Source organism: Apaloderma vittatum, unplaced genomic scaffold (assembly GCF_000703405.1).
Source record: "Apaloderma vittatum isolate BGI_N311 unplaced genomic scaffold, ASM70340v1 scaffold2860, whole genome shotgun sequence".
Lineage (NCBI taxonomy): Eukaryota > Metazoa > Chordata > Aves > Trogoniformes > Trogonidae > Apaloderma > Apaloderma vittatum.
The window spans coordinates 24,812-44,144 of record NW_009693797.1 but is presented as its reverse complement, the minus strand read 5'-3'; the positions used below and the strand labels follow the sequence as shown (position 1 = coordinate 44,144).

Sequence of the window (19,333 nt, the reverse complement as noted above, 5' to 3'; positions counted from 1 at the left end):
CCCGAGCCCTCTTCTCCCACAGAGCCGGGAAGGAAGGGCGCTCGGGATGTTCCCCTCCCCACGCCCTCAGGTTCAAACTCATTCATTAGCGAGGGAAAGAAGTCCCGTATTAAATAAACAGACGCTCTGGGGCGTTGGGAGTGGGCCAGTCTGTCTCTCGGCTCGGTCTGATCAGCGGCAAAGCTCGCTCCACCTGATGGCACGGGGAGAGCAGGGGGTTCAGATTTCAGGCTTGCGTGATTACGCGTTAAAACAGCGAGAAAAAGGACCAGTGTCGGTGTTCAATGCCAAGTTTGGGGCCTTGAGAAGTCAGTTATTCCTAAGGGTCTGGCAAAAGCAGAGCACAAAGTTGAATAGAGATCGCATTCTTTCAAAAAGTAAAAAAATCAAATTACCTTCGGTGCAGACAGACACAACCCCACTGAGGAGGCTTAGGACATCCCTCTGCAGAACAGCCCAGGCACATCACAGCCCAGCAGGTACGAGAAGCACAACAAAATGCCCTTCCTCGAGCCTGCAGCAAAAAGAAAACAACTATCAAATGTTTTCCAATTCTAGCTATAATTTCAGAAGCGAGAGGCAAACAGACTAAGGACAATCTGTACATATATTAAGCTAGTATTGAACGAACCAAACTATTAAAGGACAGCAAGAAACCAGAAGGCAAATCCTAACTTGACCACGTGCAGTGCGAAGTCTATAGGCAAGAAGTCCAGGCAAGCTAGAAGAATACAGCTGGCAGTCCGTCACTGCCTGAATCATGGCAGGTACAGCACATAATGAATTTCCTTTTTTTTTTAAAGAGTCATGTATGAGTAAATGTAAACTTAGTAAGGAGCTACAATGGCAGTGGAAGTCAGCTTGTAGGAAAGCCTGAGGCTAATGGGTTTTCCAGCACAGGTATGGACCTAACTCTGAAGGAACCTGGCAAGTCCACAGTCAAAAAAGGAAGCACTGAGTTGTCTTAAGGAGCTGCTGACTTACTGTGTTCTCCTTGTCTACATAGCCAAGTGAGATATATAATTTGATAAAAATACTTTTATAGCACAAGACTCTGAAAGGATTTTGCAAAGCACAGACTTCCATTTACCAACATCCATGCCATAATTCCCTCCTCCTTGATGCAATATGCCCAGTGTCCTCCGTAACCTCATTATATTATCCCCATTTCACCTGCCATGTGTCATCTCTTCTCCATAATGCTCTGAGCTCACTGCAATACTTAACTCCTCCGACCACTTAGTACTTTGCATCTCCATGATACCTTCAGTGCTCCCTGTTCTAATAATCTTCAGCATTTTCTTCACCATAGTCTGAATTTCATCTGTCACAATACTTCCAACTCCCCTATTTTTGGCTCACCTTCCAGCTGGACAAGAGGCAACACAAGGAACAGCCTGTACAGAAGCTGCAAGACTGCTGATGGGATAGCTCACATTTTAAGAAGGACATTAACTCAAACTGACCAACCTGTTGTTGCCTTTCAGATGCTGGATGCAATGAACAAACAGTTTTGGACTGTGCGTGTTGTAGAGGTCTGTTATAACCCCCTATACATGCTTGTTGATAAAAAGAAATACACAATGGCTGTTGCTTTTTCTCCTTTGCCACACACCTTGAACATACCCGCACAAAATAAATACAGGCCCACCAAGTCATCTCAATGAAGAAGAATGGCAAAAACCTGTTATACACGATACTGTACACAGGCAGAAACAAGGACTTTCAGCTATAAGCAAGTGGATAAAGTTTAGTTGTAAGCAGGGGAAAATGGATCCTATTGTCAGGATCCCTATAAGTTGACCCCAAATGAGCTCACAAATAGATCACTTTAAAAACATATCATCTTTGTACTTGTAACCAAAGAAACTCCTTCTCCACACTGTTAATGGGAACTGATAAATCTTCCCCAACAACACCAGGGAGAAACCTGCCTCCATGTTCTAAATATTATAGATGTCTCTGATAAAATATTTTACTTCTCTCTGTTTTCTGTGTTTGCCTTTGGTACATGAAGGCTTCAGTTGACCTCATTTCCCCGTGTGAAGCTTTTTTCATCTGCAGAAAGTTGACTCCAAAACAGTCATTAAAAAAATCAATTTATCAATGCTCTTTCCAGCATTCGCTGCTGTAAGAGTTACTCTCAGCAGATACTCAACAGACTGTCCTTCCCAGTTTGCAGTTTGTTCTTTTCAGATAGTCATGGCACTTCTCTCTCCTTTAAGTCCAGGAAATAAAACAAGATATCTACCTATAACCCTGTTATTATGTGTTCACAAAACCAGGCTATACTAAATTCCCCAACCTCTTTTTCGGCATCCAAATTTGGAGTCAGAGCACGCCACGCTTAAATCTAATTTCATCTGACTCAGCACAAATTCACCTTGTTATCTAAGGTGATGGTTGTCCCCTGCATCCTAACCTCAGGTGTTGCTTGCAACCTCTCCCTGTACTATCATTGGTGCTTGTGAGGGTGTGTGGTGTACCACATTTGTTGGTTTATTTAAAAAAAAAAATACACTGTTGTGACTCCCATTTGTATATTATGAAAAACAAGAGGCCCATAAGCCATGAAGCCGTGAAATTCTTTGCCCAGGATCAAGAGCAGCCTGAGCAGGAAGCATCTCAATCAAAAAAGTGACTGGGGCATGGTGGCATACTGGGCAGCTCTAGGACTGTGTCGTTAACCCACGGCTATACTTTCAGGCTGTTTTTCAGAATGGCCTAGCTTTATCAAGGGCATGGATATGTCCAGGAAGGCTGTGGCAAAATTCAAGCATAAACACAGCCTTCCCTTTAAAACATAGTCAAGTGCCAGCAACTTCTGCATATGAGCATGAAAGAAACTTCCAAGATGCCTACAGAATCAATTAGCAACAATCAGAACAGACCAACACTAAAAACATAACATCAAACGGAAAAAATCTCCAAACAAACAGCCTAGTAATTAAAAAAAAAAAAAAGCAACTGACAGCTAGGAAGAAAGGGGAAAAAAAAAAGCTGGCACCTTCTTACACTCTTCACCATGAAATAAGTGAAAAAATCAAGCCTCCTCAAATAAGAATCTACAAAATGTTACTTGTGGTTCACTGTGCTGTCCAGCTACTCTTCTGGTTTTCCACTAGCCCTTTTTTGCTGAATCTCTTTGACAGTACTTTCGTGTATCAGTGTGCTGGTTTATTTTCTGTTGTCTCTTGTTTTCCTGACATAAGGCTAAAAGCTTTTTCTTTCCTCTGTAATAAACATCTGTCTTCAAACTGGCATGCTACACAGTCCAACAATGTAAACAAAAGCAATGTTTCAAAACTCACATTAATACATATTTTTAAAGATGTTAAATGCATTATAAGAAAGAGCCAAAGAATGTGCGTTGCTTTTTCAATATATTCATTGTTGAAATGAAGCCTCAGCAGCAGCATATCACATGTGTGTGTGTGTGTGTATTACAGATAACATGTGCAGGCAACATGAGGTTTGCAGCTGCTAGCAGTCTGATCAAAAAATCTAAGCAAAGTGAAAGGCTGCTTTTTAAGATGTGGATGAGTCTGTTAATGACAATATATTTTCCAACTTTTCTTCATCCAAGCCATATGGGTTTATATTATCAGCTCTTCAGAGGATTCTTGGGTCTAAATTAGACTACAAAGAAGGTCATTTTCTGTGACTCATTTGTGCCAAGCAAGGAAATCATTTCCTCTCTTGATCTACATGATAGCTTTCTCTCAGGAGGAAACAGAATATAAGAAGCTTTCTAATCTCCTTTTGCATTATGCAAGAAACTATCAAAATATGAACCTACTGTCCCCTGGGTCCCACAAAGCTGCTACCTATATTTATGTGAAGGAACAACCTCTTTAAGACAAATCTAAGGAAATATTACTGTTACACAAAGCAAGACTCTGATCTGATGGCTGAGCAAGCTACTATGAATGAATTTTAGGAAGAAATAGAGAGTTTCAATTAATCACATGTATACCAGGCCTAAAGGCAGCTACTGTCCATATAGAGATGCTGCATAGAATGACTACTCCAACTGGGGTGACTCCATACATATTTATCCCTGACAAAGTGAGCAGGGAAGGAAAAGTATCTTTGGTAGTTCCTCTGGATCTTACTCCTTGACTGAGTGATAAATTTAGCCCTTGCAGGGATAGCTTTCACAGTAAGATAGTAAAACTAGTCTTTCTTCTTCGTCTTTTTTTTTCCCCTTCTCTGAAGGTCTAGAACCAACCAACTGGCCAGGAAAGGGCTGCAGTCCTTTCTCTCAGTCTCCATGCACAGTAATGTCTGGCCAAAATACAATGAACCTATGTAAGTAGGAAATTAAGAATGAGTCTGTGATTACCTGTCTCTGAAGGCTAAGAGTTTGCATCTGATGTAGCTACAGAGGAATGAAGAAACAGTAATGAAATTGCTCGCATGATTAGTCTGGCAGAGAAACACTTCGGCCATTACACTAAATGGAAGAAGGAAAGGAAGATAACAATGACAAGAAGAATGTTTTAATCAGCAAAATGCAAGCAACAGTGACAAGAAAGCACAGGTTTTAAAAAACCCACAAAAGTGGCAAAGTTTAATTGAAGGAGAAGCATGAGAAATAGTGGACACTACAGAGATGGCTTGTTACTGAGCAGTGTGTTTGTGTGTGTGTACCAGTGTATAGAGGTATGGTGCACTCACACACGGGATAAAAATAGATCTGTGCATCAGAAGCAGGAAAACTGGGGACCACACAGCAGTTACCACACTTAAAGAAAGCAAAGATCTCCACTGTGACCCCAGAGTACAGAAAGAAAAGCATGTCTACCTGTTGTTCGTACTACTTGCCTTTTCAAAAAATCTCACAGGTTTTGTTAGTTGTTGCTGGAACGCTGGGCCAGGAAGAGGCCAGAAGGGGGAAGAGAAAAATGGCTTTAATTACAGGAAAAAGGGGCCAGTGAGAACTGGTTGTTACGATACAATACAAGTAATCTTCGTGTTTTATAGGGATTTAATCTTTTTTTTTTAAAAAAAAAAGAACAGGATAGTTTGCTCCTTTAATTCTTGTTCATCACTTCTAAAATTCTGTCAGTCTAGTGCCCTCCTAAAAATGTAACTGTAAGTTATTTCAGCAGCAAGCACAGAATATTCAGGATTCCAGTGAAGTTTACCAACATGAAATACCTACTGGCTGAACTTGTAGAAGCATCGTGTTCTGTATCCTATCTGCTTTACTTGAGTCTATAGATTTTCCATTCCTACTAGGGAACAAATCCCTTTTTACTTCCATAAAAGATTATAATGTAATAAAACTTCATTAGAGAAAAAACAAAAAGCACAACAACCCAACATTGATTATGTACAAGAGTGAAATGTGGTGAACTTTACTACAGTTTAATAAGTATGTATCCATTCTCATCTCTCCCACATTAGCCTTCTGTGGAACTGCTGCAACTAAGTGAAAACAGCAAATGCTCTTGAGAAAGAAAAACTGAGCAGCAATGAGACTTTCTGCTTTTTAAAAAAATATTGGGTACTGCTGTTTACCATAAATATGTGGTTATGCATGCAGGCATATAAACACTCGTATTTCACAAGTCATGGCATAGTGGCAGCCGTAATCATCACTTTTATATCTTCTTTGCTTTTATGTCATCAGCTCATCTGCAGTCTTCTTTGTTCTTTATGAGAATTACTTTGACGACACAGGACTCCATCCTTATTCTCAAACTCCACGGAAAAAGCTTCAAAACCCCTCAGTTTAGCGGCACCAAGAGTATCTCTTCTGAGGGAATTGCAAGGAGAGCTCTTACCCCATTTTCTCCCTCATATCCACCCAAGGGGATTGTACGATCTCCTAGAGGCAAGCCACTGGGATTATACTACCAATATCTACGCCGAAACACCCATAAAACAAACACTTCTCTGCCTCGCAGATGTGTCCCAGTTTTGCACTACGAGCAAGATATGTATGACAGATGCTATAAAGTTTACACAGACTTTGAGAAGCTTTGCAGAATTCATCCACAGCCAGCACTGTGAGTGACACAGCTATCCCACATGCAGCTATAAACTTTGACTAGACTTTTCCATGTAGTCACGCGTTTGCTATGGGTCAGATCCTGTGAACTTCCGTTTGCTCAAAAATCCCATTGAAGCCAACAGTGGCAGGTCAGCTTGCAAATGCCACCCTCTCTCTGAGTGGTGAATAGCTCCCATTGAACCCACTGGGATTACTCATGTGTGTGAGTAACTACAAACGAGAGCAAAAGGAGCAAAATCCCGTCCTCGGTAGGGACTGCTAACCTGAAAACAACCCCTCCTGCAGTTGGTAGTACCACTCAGGCAGAACAACTCTGCCAGGAGATGCTACCTAAGAAATGCAATGTGGTGTGAATTGGCACCTTTCTTTTTTTTTTTTTTTTTTGGTAGCATGTAGTTCTTTAAAGCATCAGCTAATTACTCAGGCATGACTACATGGAGGAGCTCTCTCCCATTGCAGTACATGAGCAAAGATAATCTTATACCATGAAACACAATTAGCCAGATGGTTATTTGGAGGTTTTTGGAATTGAAGCAATTTCTCTGATCTGGGAGATTGAAAAAATGAAAGCTGAATTAAAAAAAAAAAATCATACCACTCTTGATTCCCAAGTATTTAATTACATATTATCATGGGTAACTACTAATCGCCTCCAATTATGCAATCTTATTTTCTTGCTGTTGGAAGCACATTTATAGCCACTATATAATGTGTAAATTTAAGTCAATATCTGAATAAACAGACTGGAAAACACATCATTTGTACCCATATTTAGTTACTAGTATGATTATCATCTGCCACCTGCTGGAAATAGCTGTGATATCTCAACTAAGTACCACGGATGGAAGGTCTGGTCACGCACTGAACAAACACAAACGTCAAAGAGCAAAATATGCTCCTTGTACTCATGAGTTTATTCCTTTTGCAACCAGGGGGCAAATTTAATTTGCACATGGGGGTATTTATGCACATGCAGAGAGAAGTCGTAACATGACATTGTTAAACAGAAATTTAATTTGCTATTGAGAATAATGTTATCTGACCAGAATGTCTGACAAGAAGCCAAGATATATAATCTGAAACTAATGCACCCAGCTAATCCCATCTCAAACTGGCACAGCTGTCCTCCTGCTCTGCTGGAAATGGCACAATTGCAGGTCCCCCTGTGCAAAGGATTTCTTCCTCTACCCAGTGTATTCTAGTGTTATCTTTGAGCCTCATATTGAAAAGCTTGAGCATTCTGGCTTTATGGTGGCCCATAAAACCCTTGAGGAGGAGAACAAAACCCTCCTGTCCAAGATATTTGCTCTCACTTTAAAAAAAAAAAAAAAAGGAAACAAGAAGCAGAAGGTTTGGATGAGATATTTCTCAGAGCACCAGAATCTTGTAACTTGCTGCCTCTGTGCCAGCAAACCAGAATAGGTAATCCTGAGTGAGCCGGAAGGTAAACCCAAAGGAAGCACTGCAAGACTCACTTTCCTCTTTCGCGTATGTGGAACAGGCTGAATAGCAGCAGGACACACAGGTAAGACTAGCAGTTCTTGTCAGGGTGCTGGTTTACTGTGCCCAGCTGAACGATGATGGTACTAATTGTAATTTTGCAGTTGTTATGTCTTCCTAAGCCAGTGGGAAGGAAGAGACAGGTACAACTAGATTAGAGTTTCAGACCTTCTTTCTTTTTTTTCCCAAAAATCTTACTCAGGCCCTTAAGCAGCCAACTTCTGTGTGCCGCGCAGGTTTTGAAGAATAGCCCAGGGTTCACATTTAGATAGTGCCTGCATTCAGAGAAACAGCGCCTTTCTCCAAGTACCTTTCCATTATTTCTGAGGTCAAAGAAGGAAAAAAAAATTAAGATGTGGATACAATCAGTATTTTAAGGTTACCCAGGTCTGTGGGATGGAGTGGAGAAAGAAGGAAAAAGAGGGAATACACATCTAAGGATCTAATAAAACTGTAACTAATTTTTCATTTTCTCCACTAACTTGTTTCAGCCATTATAAAGCAATGATATGTTTATAGCAGGGCGGAGCATCATAAGCCCTCAAAGCAATGTAACAAATCTAAAAGACTGAGCAACACATTAGCAAAAATTAACATTGTCATCTGGTTTCCTTCGCCTCCTCCAGAGCAGCAGGGCCAGGGGTGGCTGAGTGTGCGCCGCTGGGCAGAGGAGCATCCATCCTGCTGCAGTGCTCAGGTTGTGTGCACATCTGCATTCACACAGGGCACTTCCGTCACAGCCCGTTCCTGCAGCACTTGTGCGCCACCATGCACCCACCTACAGATACGCAAAACAATGTTTCTGTTGGCATTTGCTTTTAGCAGAAAGCCTTCGCTGCTTCACAGTACTTTTTCTGCTCCTAGGAGGTTGCTATGCTTCAGGGACCTCCAAGTTTTCTCCTCTGTGCTGCTCTTGGGAGGCCACCACCTCTCTTCCAACAACGTGGGTCTTGCTGGTACTGGCCTGTTGCCCTCCTTCCAGCCTCAAACTTAGCTATGCCTTCTGATAACAAGCACGCTAAGGTTTGCTCTTGTAAAGCCCAACAGGGGTTTGATAAGAGGAAGAGACCCACAAACTAAAAAATTGACAAAGAATCAGCAAAACCTCCAGCCTGTCCACAGGAGAAATCTTCTTATCTTTGTCACTGCAGTGACATTTGTATCCAGGAAAAACTTAAGTTCCCTATACAGAGGGAACACACAGCTGAATACAGACACCCCCGTGGAGAGGATGGGCCTGCTGGGACAGTTCCCCCAGCCCTCTGTTCCAGGGCTTGCTGGCCTCTGGCTACACACCAGCTTTTCAGCAGCAACAGCCTGCACGCAGTTACCTTCTGCAGGGCCTTCTGGGGTTACCCAGAAAGCGCTCCTCTCCTCAGGGAAAGGTGGGGGACAAGGCCCTGGCCTCATCTCTGCATGTGTACTCCATAGCACCCACGTCGTAAAACCAGCCTTCCTCAGAAAGCTAAGGACTACTGCACAAGCAAACTGACCTCCACGCAGAAGCTCAGTTAATCATCCAACAATCCTCTCCCTCTGTGCCCTCCTCCCACATTAAAACCACTGAGGAAAATTAGTTATCAGCACTAGTCTACTTGGCATTTTTGCAGTAGATAAGGAAATCCTGGACCTTACGAAACATTGTCCAGAAGATTTAAAATTATGTATGTAGATATAAACAAACGTATATATAAATAAAACTTCATATAATTATGGCAGTGTTTTTTCCTTCCTCTTCCTCTCTTCCCACCCCCTTTCCCTTCTCTCAATTTCTCAGACAATAAGTGGGAAACAACCTTTTTTTTTCCCAGCCAAAAATTAATTTCTGCTCAAAGCTTCCATAAAGGGTCAAGTCTAAAGGAAGCATCTGGTAAATCTGCTTTTGTATTGTAGTGGGAGCGCTAGCCCTCATGTCCCCCTCCCTTTGCACCACTCGGTGAAGTGAGCACTTGTGCCACGCTGGGCAGGGTTTGCTCTGCTGCACACGTATGCACAAAGACACACTCTGCATGGCTGCAGGCAGCCCTTAGATGGAAGCGGCTAGGTATGCTGCGTGCACAGAGCAGGTCCCAGTCACCCCAGAAGGTCTTCCAGTTGCTTTTTTTATCCCCTTGACTACAGATGGACTCTTCAGCTACTGGGTCGGGTGGTTTGCTTGTGAGTTATATGATAAGGGTGTGTGCTTGCAGGGTCAAAGTCACAGCATTGGCTCCTATCATGTAACGCATTGAACTGACAGAAAAAAAAAAAAAATAATTGGATTTTCTCGACATCTACAGATGTCCATCCAAGGAAAGGCAATGAATGCAGGCAGTTTGGATGTGATCCTCAATCACACCCAGAAATTACTCCAGTTCTGCTGCTTAGCCTGTGCATATGCTCAAAGTTGGTGAGAATAAAACACTTTGTAGAATAAAGTGAAGAATAACCTTGATTTCAAAATAACAAGGAAAGCTGTCAAAAAAAAGTAATAGGAACCAGGCCTAATTTTCCTCTTCACATATGCAGAAAACCTTTAAAGCTTTAGAAAATGTTCACTCTTGCATTTTCTTACTACATACATAAAGTTCACACCAAAACCAAACAGCAGAAAAAGCACTTTTGGTCACAGCAAGAAACAGTACCTCCAAAACCATGATCTATATTGGGGCTGCAGTGGGAGAAGAAGCATCTTTTTAACTTATTCTGTAACTGGGCCATAAGCAGCTGCTGTAGCTGGCCGGAAAAGCCACTCCAAGCCCTTCTCCTGGTGAAGATGGTGGGAGAGGAAAGGACATCAACACACTATGCAACACAGTTCAAGAGAGAAGTAAGTCAAGATTCAAATTCCTAGCAGCAATACTACACACGGAGCTTACAGCCCTGTATATTATGTTAACAGGTTTGCTTAAAAATCAGACCAAAATAGCAAAGAGACTAAAAATCAAACCCAGAAACCTATAAGAGCTGTAGGGTAATGAGATCTCAGGAAAGAATCTCAGCACACGCCGAGATTGCCACATTAGAAAAGACTGAGTTTGACCACTTTGATTTTATGCTGCAGAAAGCACGGTTCTCTCTGCTTTGTGTGCAGGTCAAATGTATACGTGTCTTGATACACAGTGGAAAATACATTTTTTGCAAAAATCTTCTTACATTCGCTATTTACTTATTTCTCATCTGTTTTTAGTGAGTACCTTTTGCTATTAAGAAGTTATATGCAAGTCTTACTGCACAGAACAGGGAAATTCCCACGGCTGTCACTTCATAAAATTGCATACAAAATAAAAATTTCATAAATATCTGCTTCATCTTATAGAGGTAGCAGGTCCAGTTTGTTAAGGGTACTTCACAAGACTACTTTGACTAAGCAAGGAAATGCCACTCTTAAGCACTCCCAGTTGTAGCTGTAAGTTTGGACCATGAAACTAGAGAGAGGTAGAACCTGCTGGTTCTGTCTTCCAGCACCATCTTCTGACCACAGGTTGCTCACCATGAAGGCAGCCAGTTTTGAAGCTGTTAAGAGTTTTGCTTTCCTCACTCCAGAACAAAACCCAGCAACAATAAAAACTCACCCAAAACCCAGTTTAGAATGAATGTACATACGGTCCACGGTTTCGGAGGGTAGAGCGAAAATAGGCAACCGCAGAGGAAGTTTAAAGCCACTTCCCTTCTGTCACAAAAGTTAGTTCAGAAGCAGCTGGGGAATTATTCCAAGTGATTTCAGTTTCTTATTGGATTATGTTTCTGTCAATCTGAAAGGCTAAGTTTGCCTTTTGTTTCAAGGGCTTCATAAAAATGAAAAGATGATGATAATAGTGCCCTTTGGACTGTCCATAACCGATCATTACACATGTGCCTTTTAAAAGACTGAGGCCAAGACACTGTCAAGCAGATGAGGGTCTAAGCATTTCTATTTGTTCAAGAGCAAAATACAGTTGTATTAGTGTGCACAGGTAGATTTTATATATATATGAACAAACATATTTTGACTCTGTACTCTTAATACTTTTACTGACATTCTCCACATCTTCATGTTACATTAACAAGAAAATAACAGGAACCCAAGCAGCTGAAAATAAACACTCTTCAATTCCTTCCATCATTTGTCTGAAAATAAGAGTGTTTGCCTTATGGCTCAGAATTAGTATGTATCAAGGATTTAATTTTTTGTCTCCAGCGGTTGTTTAAGCACCATTTCACATCAACTGTAATAAAAATCACAACCCCCTATATCCAACCTTATTTGGCTTCTGAAATGCAAAAATTAATCAAAATATGGACTCAGGAGGGCACTGGCCCTGATTTTCTGTTGAGTACTTGTGTGACAGATGTGTTGCTCCTCACCTGCAGCCACACGAGACACTGTGTGAGAACAACCTGCACAAACAGCCTTGTGCTAAAATGGAGTATCCCTGGGTTTATCCTTGTACAGCCTCGTTCTCATTAGTGAATTTTGGTACTGTCAGCCACAGGTTTCCTCCTTACTTCCCAGTGCTTTTATACAATGTGTGTTATCCTACCTGTTTTAAAAGACCCGTGACAACTGGAACTTGTAATACAAGTTTTCTTAGGAACTACGGGCCTTACCAAAAAACTGCATGAGCCAAACCAAAGACCTTCGGCATTCTGCCGGACCCAGCTTCAAGGTGCTCCACACCACAAGAACAGAAACATCAAATAAACTCTGTCAGCTCAAGTCTAGCATTGGAGGAAGCCAAGCTGAGCTTGAACAAGTAGCAGCATCTTTTCTGGTTTTGGGTGGGCCTGGGAAAACATCTTTGCTCATTGATCTCCCTGCTAAACATTGCCTACAAAGAATGAAAGCCAAGGTGGCCCTGCGTGAGAACCAGTGGTCAGCTTGGTAAGTAACTGGCTTTTGGAAGTTTGTTTGAGTTTTCTGTAATTCACTAGCAATCAGACGGCATGAAGAAAAAGGAAGGTGAAAAGGCTATTAAAACCCATAACTATTTCACTATGAACACATTTGCTGTGGCTCTTGAAAAGTGCGTACTTGTTGATGAAAGAACACGTTATTGCAGTGCAAAAGATGACACCTCCTACTGTGGGTTTGCTCACAGCATTACTGAGGCATGCCGTTCAATTCAAGGCTCAGCAAATATAGCCCATTAGACAGTACTTCGCATATTTAGGGTAGTGTGCGAAGCATTATTAATAGCTTACACCACTCTCTTGCCTTCATCAGCGGGAGGTAAGTCTGGCTAGTGAAGTATAATTGGTAATCTATTTTATACATGAATACAATACTCTTGGAATGCTTTGCTATAACATTCAGTTCTTGTTTGCTATTCGTTAAATGTATTGTTTGAAATTCTACCATCAGCTATTCATTCTTTTTCGTAGCAGCGATGCCATGACAACCCTCACGTGACCAGCTGCAAACATACCACAAATCTCCAGGGCTTTGCTTTAGGAAAGGCTCAGACTGGTATTACTCATACTTTTTTTTTAAAAAAAAAAAAAGTCCAGATTCAGAGATGCTTTATTTTGTGCAAGATGCATCGAGCCCACCAGCCAACTTTACCATGTGGCAACAAATACCTTCAGCTAAAATGGGACAAAGCGAAGTCTGAAGAACACAAGAAAAGGGTAGTTATAACTGTTTGATAAAGAACAGAAGGCTTCCTGAAAGAATAAGCTTTCCCAACAAGGCAACAGCATCTCTCTATTAATTCTTAATACTGTTGTGAAAGCTACTGATCAGCAACAAGGTAGAAGAGACACATTTTAAGAATATCCAGAAAATATGGGTGTAGTTTTTGTGCTCATTTAGAAGTTATCATAATGATGTTTACCAAATTTGGAAAGGAATAAGATACAGTCAGTCATCTGCTCCATATCAGTAATAATGCAGTACTGCTCCCTCTTGAAAATCTGTAAGTAGTGAATATCATCCGCGATGATTCAGCTGTATTGCTACCTTAGGAAGATTGTATCACAATATAATTAGCTTTAATACGAAGAAATAGTTCTTCATTATTTCCAGACTGGGTCTGTTTCATTAACTGTATAAAAATATCTTCCTTCCTTCCTTCCTTCCTTCCATTGTTCTTATAATTTGACTTGCAGGTGGAAAAAAGTTAAAGATCAGATAGGGAATTGAATTTTACATATTTTTCTTAAAAAATTGACAATACCAAAATAAATAAATAAATTTCCTTCTGTGTGAATTAACCTCAAGAGGCCTACTATTGTATATAAGCATGGCTATTTAAACAGTGGCTCTTTTAAAGCAGGGAACTGATATTAGCATAGCTGAAAAACTCTCGGCATCTGCTGTGCCTACAGAGATCTCCTTTGTTCACTGTATAGAGCGTTTCATATATGTGCTAAGGCATTCAGAGGCCAAGAATAGAGGTTACATATAAGCACGATATATAGTGAAGAAGTGTATTTATAGAGAACAAAACATTTCCCACGACTCAGCTGCTCTCGCATTAAACACAAGTGTTAATTTCTGAGCATGGGATAAGAGAAAGAGTAACTGTCATGTTGAGCAAAGGATGGCTTAGAAGGTACAGAATTTTGTTCCGTGTTACAGGGTTCACACGCGGCTCGAGTAGCGCCTGACGAGGTCTCCAAAGAGTGGCCTTTTCAAGTATCCCGGTGTTGTCACGCTGGCGCTCTCCTAAATTCCCACGCTAGTTGCCCAGAAATTTTACTGTGCCTTCTGCTGCTGTGAGCTCAGGCTTGCCCCTGTGAACACCAGCTACCAGAGCAGCCGTACCTGCAGGCTGGGGCACCTGAAGACAGCAGATACACTTCTTGGAGAATACCACTACAAAGGTTTAGGACCAAGTTATAATTTTCTCCATGATGCAAGGGTACAGAAAAACACCAGCGTGTTATGATCTATGCAAAATCAAATGCTCCCAATCTGAGTAATTTTGTTATTTTCTCAGTGGGATAAAGGAGGAGGGAAAAATAAAAAGAGTTGCACCACCTCTCTGCAACATTCTGCATAGAATTAAATATAAAATGGCTCCAAAACAACCATGGCTCTGGAAAGTGCCACAAAAGAGATAAAGGTGGGCTTAAAAAAAAATGCATTTTACCTTTTACAGTTGTGTATATAAGAACAAGATAGAAATTAATCATAATACTTTCCAGAAAATGAAATTATATTGATATGAATTCCACAGAATAAATTATGTTTCTAAACCCACCTTTTGATTCACATTTGAAACAATTTGCATATCTATAAGGTAAAATCAGTTTGCATAAATATCGTATTTTGTTCTTCAAACCGGTGATTTCTGCTGACTGATACAATAACAACCCTCTTTTACAAACTGCATGCCTTCTTAAAGTTATTTTTAAAATAACTTAATAGCATGATAATTTAGAGCACCTGAAGAAGCAGAGGAGGTAGAATCATAGAATCACAGAATAGTTTCAGCTGGAAGAGACCTTGAAGATCATCGAGTCCAGCCTTTGTCCCAGCCCTATCAACCTACAAACCTATGTCCCCCAGTGCAACATCCACCCGCTTCTTCACCCCCTCCGGGGACGGTCACTAAACCCCCCCCCGGGCCAGCCTGTTCCAATGCCTGACAACCCTCTCAGTAAAGAAATTCTTCCTAATATCTAACCTGAACCTCCCCTGGTGCAATTTAAATCCATTTCTCCTTGTCCTATCACTCTCCACTAGAGAGAACAGACCAACCCCTGCCTCTCTACAACCTCCCTTCAGGTAGTTGTAGAGAGCGATGAGGTCTCCCCTCCTTCTCCTCTTCTCCAGGCTGAACAGCCCCAGATCCCTCAGCCTTTCCTCATACAACTTGTGTTCTAAGCCCTTTCCCAGCTTGGCAGCCCACCTCTGTACCCTCTCCAGCGTCTCAATGTCCCTCTTATAGTGAGGGGCCCAAAACTGGACACAGGACTCGAGGTGAGGCCTCACCAAAGCCGAGTACAGGGGCATGATCCCCTCCCTACTCCTGCTCACTACGCTATTTCTGATACAGGCCAGGATGCCGTTGGCCTTCTTGGCCACCTGGGCAGAAGCAGCAGAAGCCAAAACCACCCTTAGAGATTTACCCAGTTTAATTCCGCTACCTAGCAAAAATCAGCTACTTGACATGATGGGACCTAAAATGGACTAAAAGGAGTACATTCATCTCCGCCTGAAATCAGCTGGAGTGGAGAGCAGCTAGATCCTTCTGAGATCCCACCTCCTCAGAGACAACCACCACAAAAAAGCAGGATGCCAGTCAGAGAGAGAGCCGTCTCCCCTCTAAATCCTGTCTTGTTCCACTTCCCATTACCAGCTTTTCTCCCAAGGGGTTTCTTCATCCCAGGACAGCTCACAGATTATTCTTTTCCTCATGTATAGCCTGGCTATTTAGGTCAGGATGGTGATAAATATTAGTGTGACACTGAACTACCAACTCTATTAGAATAATTAGATCCACAATTTGCTTTTGCTGATCATTCTAAAGTGCTAATAAGAAGAGGTCTTTCAACAGAAGTATTTTTACCTCTTTTCGGCAGCACCCTAAATATGCATCACTTTAGAAGACCCGGCACAGCTTAGGAGTACCTAGGGCTTTCTAGGACTTTCTATTTATGCTGGATAATAAAAACTGCCTGTCTTCTCTTAGACAGTCTTTTCTGTATCCTAACATCAACACCACTATAACCGAACTGTATGTATTTTCACATTTCTCCACTTTGCATCTCCAGCAGAGACTGCCTTTAACATTTTCACTTCCCGCTACTCTTCTGGGCAAGTCTAGCTTTGCTGATAGAATGAATCATGTGTTTAATAGTGTTACTGCTGTCTAACAAAACAGCACGAGAATTAAAACATTTCCTGTAATAATATGCAAGGGTATTTCCAACAAAAATGGGTAACTGTTTCATTTCTGTTGCAGATCCAGGCAGCAAAACCATTAGTGGACACAAGTGGCCCTGTAGTATACAGTCACCTTCATCTGAAGTTAGGGAAGCTGAAGGTATAGTATGGGCTAGTTCACCGAGTGCTAGCATGCTTACCTTCATACCTCCTCTCAAAGAAAACAGGCTACCAGACGGTCACAATTTCAGGGACTTTCATTTCCTCGCTGCAGTGATTGTTAGGACAGGACTATCAGGATTCATGAATAGCACACTCCCAGCAGCATTAAATAACTTATTTTATCTTTATGATTATTGATGAAATCAGAGAGCTTCAGATTAACAAGTGCTAAAGTGTTCAGATAGCCTCCTAAAAGGCCCTTCCGCACAACCATGAAAAAAATATTGCAAATAACAAGAATAGCACAATCATGAAGATACACACAGAGCAATGAACTGAATAATAGGATGTTAACATATTCAAAGCACAAGAAATAACAATGGATAGCCTTGACTGGCAGTTATCCTTCAAAATCTTACTGCTCCCAAGAGGCAAATTTTTATTAAAAGATGAGAGTGGAAAATAAATTGTTACCTAATTAACTCCGCTCACTAAAAGGAAACAAAAATTTAAAAAAACAAATGTGAGCACAGTAGAAAATAAGTGCAGTTAAATCCTGTCAGAGGCTTAATTTCCAACACAGTGCCCCTCAGGCAATGGGAGCGTAGCCCATATAAGGACTTCAGAATTAATTTCCTTAAAATTGTTTATCATCTCACTGTGCAACACAATAATCCCCAGGCACCTTAAAATCGTTTATTAGCAAGACAATTCATTTCTCCTCCATGCCTAGAATGACATGCTATATTAGGACATGGATTCAATTGCTGTTTTTAATTGTAAAAATAACACTGATAAAGTTCCTTTGAAAATGAAACATTGCATAACCCCCTCCACACAGAGGTTAACAAAAAAAATCCCTACTGACAGGAACCCATTTCTCCTCAGCATGTTCCTCTGAACTACATGTCCGGATACCTGGAAGTGAGACTGTGGTCCTAGTCTCTTTCTCACCCTCTTCCTTTCCAAACTGCCACAGCAGGAAAGAAAAAAAAACCTAAAACACTCTAGTGTTGCAATCTTCTTATGACCACTTCTTCTTTACAATCCTTCTCCTCACAGTTATTCAGAGCCTGATGAGATTACTTAATGCACCAGTTTTAGATACCTTTATACTACAGCGTGGCCAGTGTTTGACCTGCTCTGGTTACAAACCCCAGCAAATGAGGCAGATGCACTGGCTTCTCTACAGAATCCTGCCACTCTAACGTTAGCCACTCAAAGCTGACGAGTAGGATGAGCAGGATTTCCTCTTCATTTTATACAGGACTTGCAATATCTTTGGAGAATACAATATGGGAAAAGAAGCGGGAGAAAGGAGAAGAGGGATTAGTAATGCTCAAAACAAGACTACTTCTTCAGTGATTCTGTTCTGAGAGGCTTTTGAGAATGAGAAATCAAGTCCAGCTATGAAAAGTGTGCTTTCCCTGTACCCCTCCATCCAGCTTCTCTCTGGTTACCGCCAACCAGAGAGGTTGGAGGCCTGCTGGAAAAGGCATTCTTGGGACTCAGATAATCTTGAAAATAAGTTTTTCTCTTCACCTCTCCCTCGTTCCTTCCCAATCCTCACAAACACACTTTTAGCATGGATTTGTGTTCTTGGAAAAACAATATGGTAACATTTTTTTACAAATTAAACAATGCCCCAGGATACCCAAAGGGATTCTCCCTCTTCCACAGGACTCTTCAAATTGTCATTCCATTTTTGACACAATTAACTTCAGAGACTGCGTTTATTAATATCTTCCATTTTAAAATCAAATTTAACAGGCTTAAAATCATGCTAACGATGAGCAAAACCAGCTTATACTGTCTCATACATCTCTCTCCATTTGTCTGTTACATCCAGTTGGTGCTTCTCTTCTTACGCTAGCCTGCAATGCCTCCAGGACAAAAATGGCCTGCAACTGGACCTAATCCAAATCTCACCGAAGTCAATGGAAAAACTACCATTTGATCCAAAGCCACCAAAGATAACGGGAAGAGTTCCATTGACTTAAGAGGAGTCTGAATAAATCCCATCATGTGTTTGTACACTGCCCATCTCAGTCCTAGAGAGTCTATGAAGGCTGCTACAGACACAAATGATAATGATGATCCTGGAAAATACATTGACAAATATTTATAGAAATTCTGCTTACACTGATGAAATGCATTTGCTAATCACACAGGCTGCCGCTGTGGTTGCAGGAAAGTGTTTCAGGGTCAAATTCACAGCATTGCAAAGGGCCTTCTCTCATTGCGTCACCATTAAAATGGTGAAACTAAAGGTTCTCTCAACACTAGCCTAGTGTCTATCATATTTTGAAGGGGACAGCAATTTTTGACACCCAGTTAGGTATTCATGGTACATCGCTGCTGCTTGCTACGGCCTTTCAAAAACAAAAGCATTTCTTTATCCCTTCTGTACACAAAGCTGGAGGAAGACCGACTTTCCAACATCGAAAGGGACAACTGTTTGCTGCTGGAGAGGACGGCCTGCATCACGAGAACAAAGGGACAAATTGACAACAAAAATGACTATAAGGCCAAAAGGTAACACCAGCAGCACTATTTCTATGTAGTTATCAAGTTACCTTCCCAGTGACAAACATAGCTAAGGATAAACTGCTCTGTGAGGACACGTATTTTAAAAGGCAGCCTAAGGTATAATCAACACTTCAGAAAGCCATTTGCTTGCCCTGTCACATGAAATCCAATGCCGTGTCATTTTCCTCCTACCCTCTCTTGAAGAGAAGATGGCTTTAAATTAGTTTTTCAGTTTAGTAACTAAGGGAATGAAAAAAAAGCGGGGTGGGGGGAGCCATAAAGAGAAAGAGAATATTGCCCTACTTTAAGGGAAATACATGAAGCAA

The 19,333-nt window shown here is 41.3% G+C and overlaps 1 protein-coding gene across 1 annotated transcript in view; it reads left to right on the top strand.

Moving 5' to 3' along the window:
* Positions 1-13,018: 13,018 nt before the first annotated feature.
* LOC104270456 (uncharacterized protein C17orf105 homolog) overlaps positions 13,019-19,333 on the top strand; it is a gene marked incomplete at its 3' end in the record, with an annotated part of 8,031 nt that continues 1,716 nt past the window's right edge. Inside the window, 3 exon segments of the mRNA XM_009864842.1 lie at positions 13,019-13,111; positions 16,396-16,476; positions 18,895-19,013. Of these exon segments, the coding sequence (XP_009863144.1) occupies positions 13,019-13,111; positions 16,396-16,476; positions 18,895-19,013 (293 nt within the window).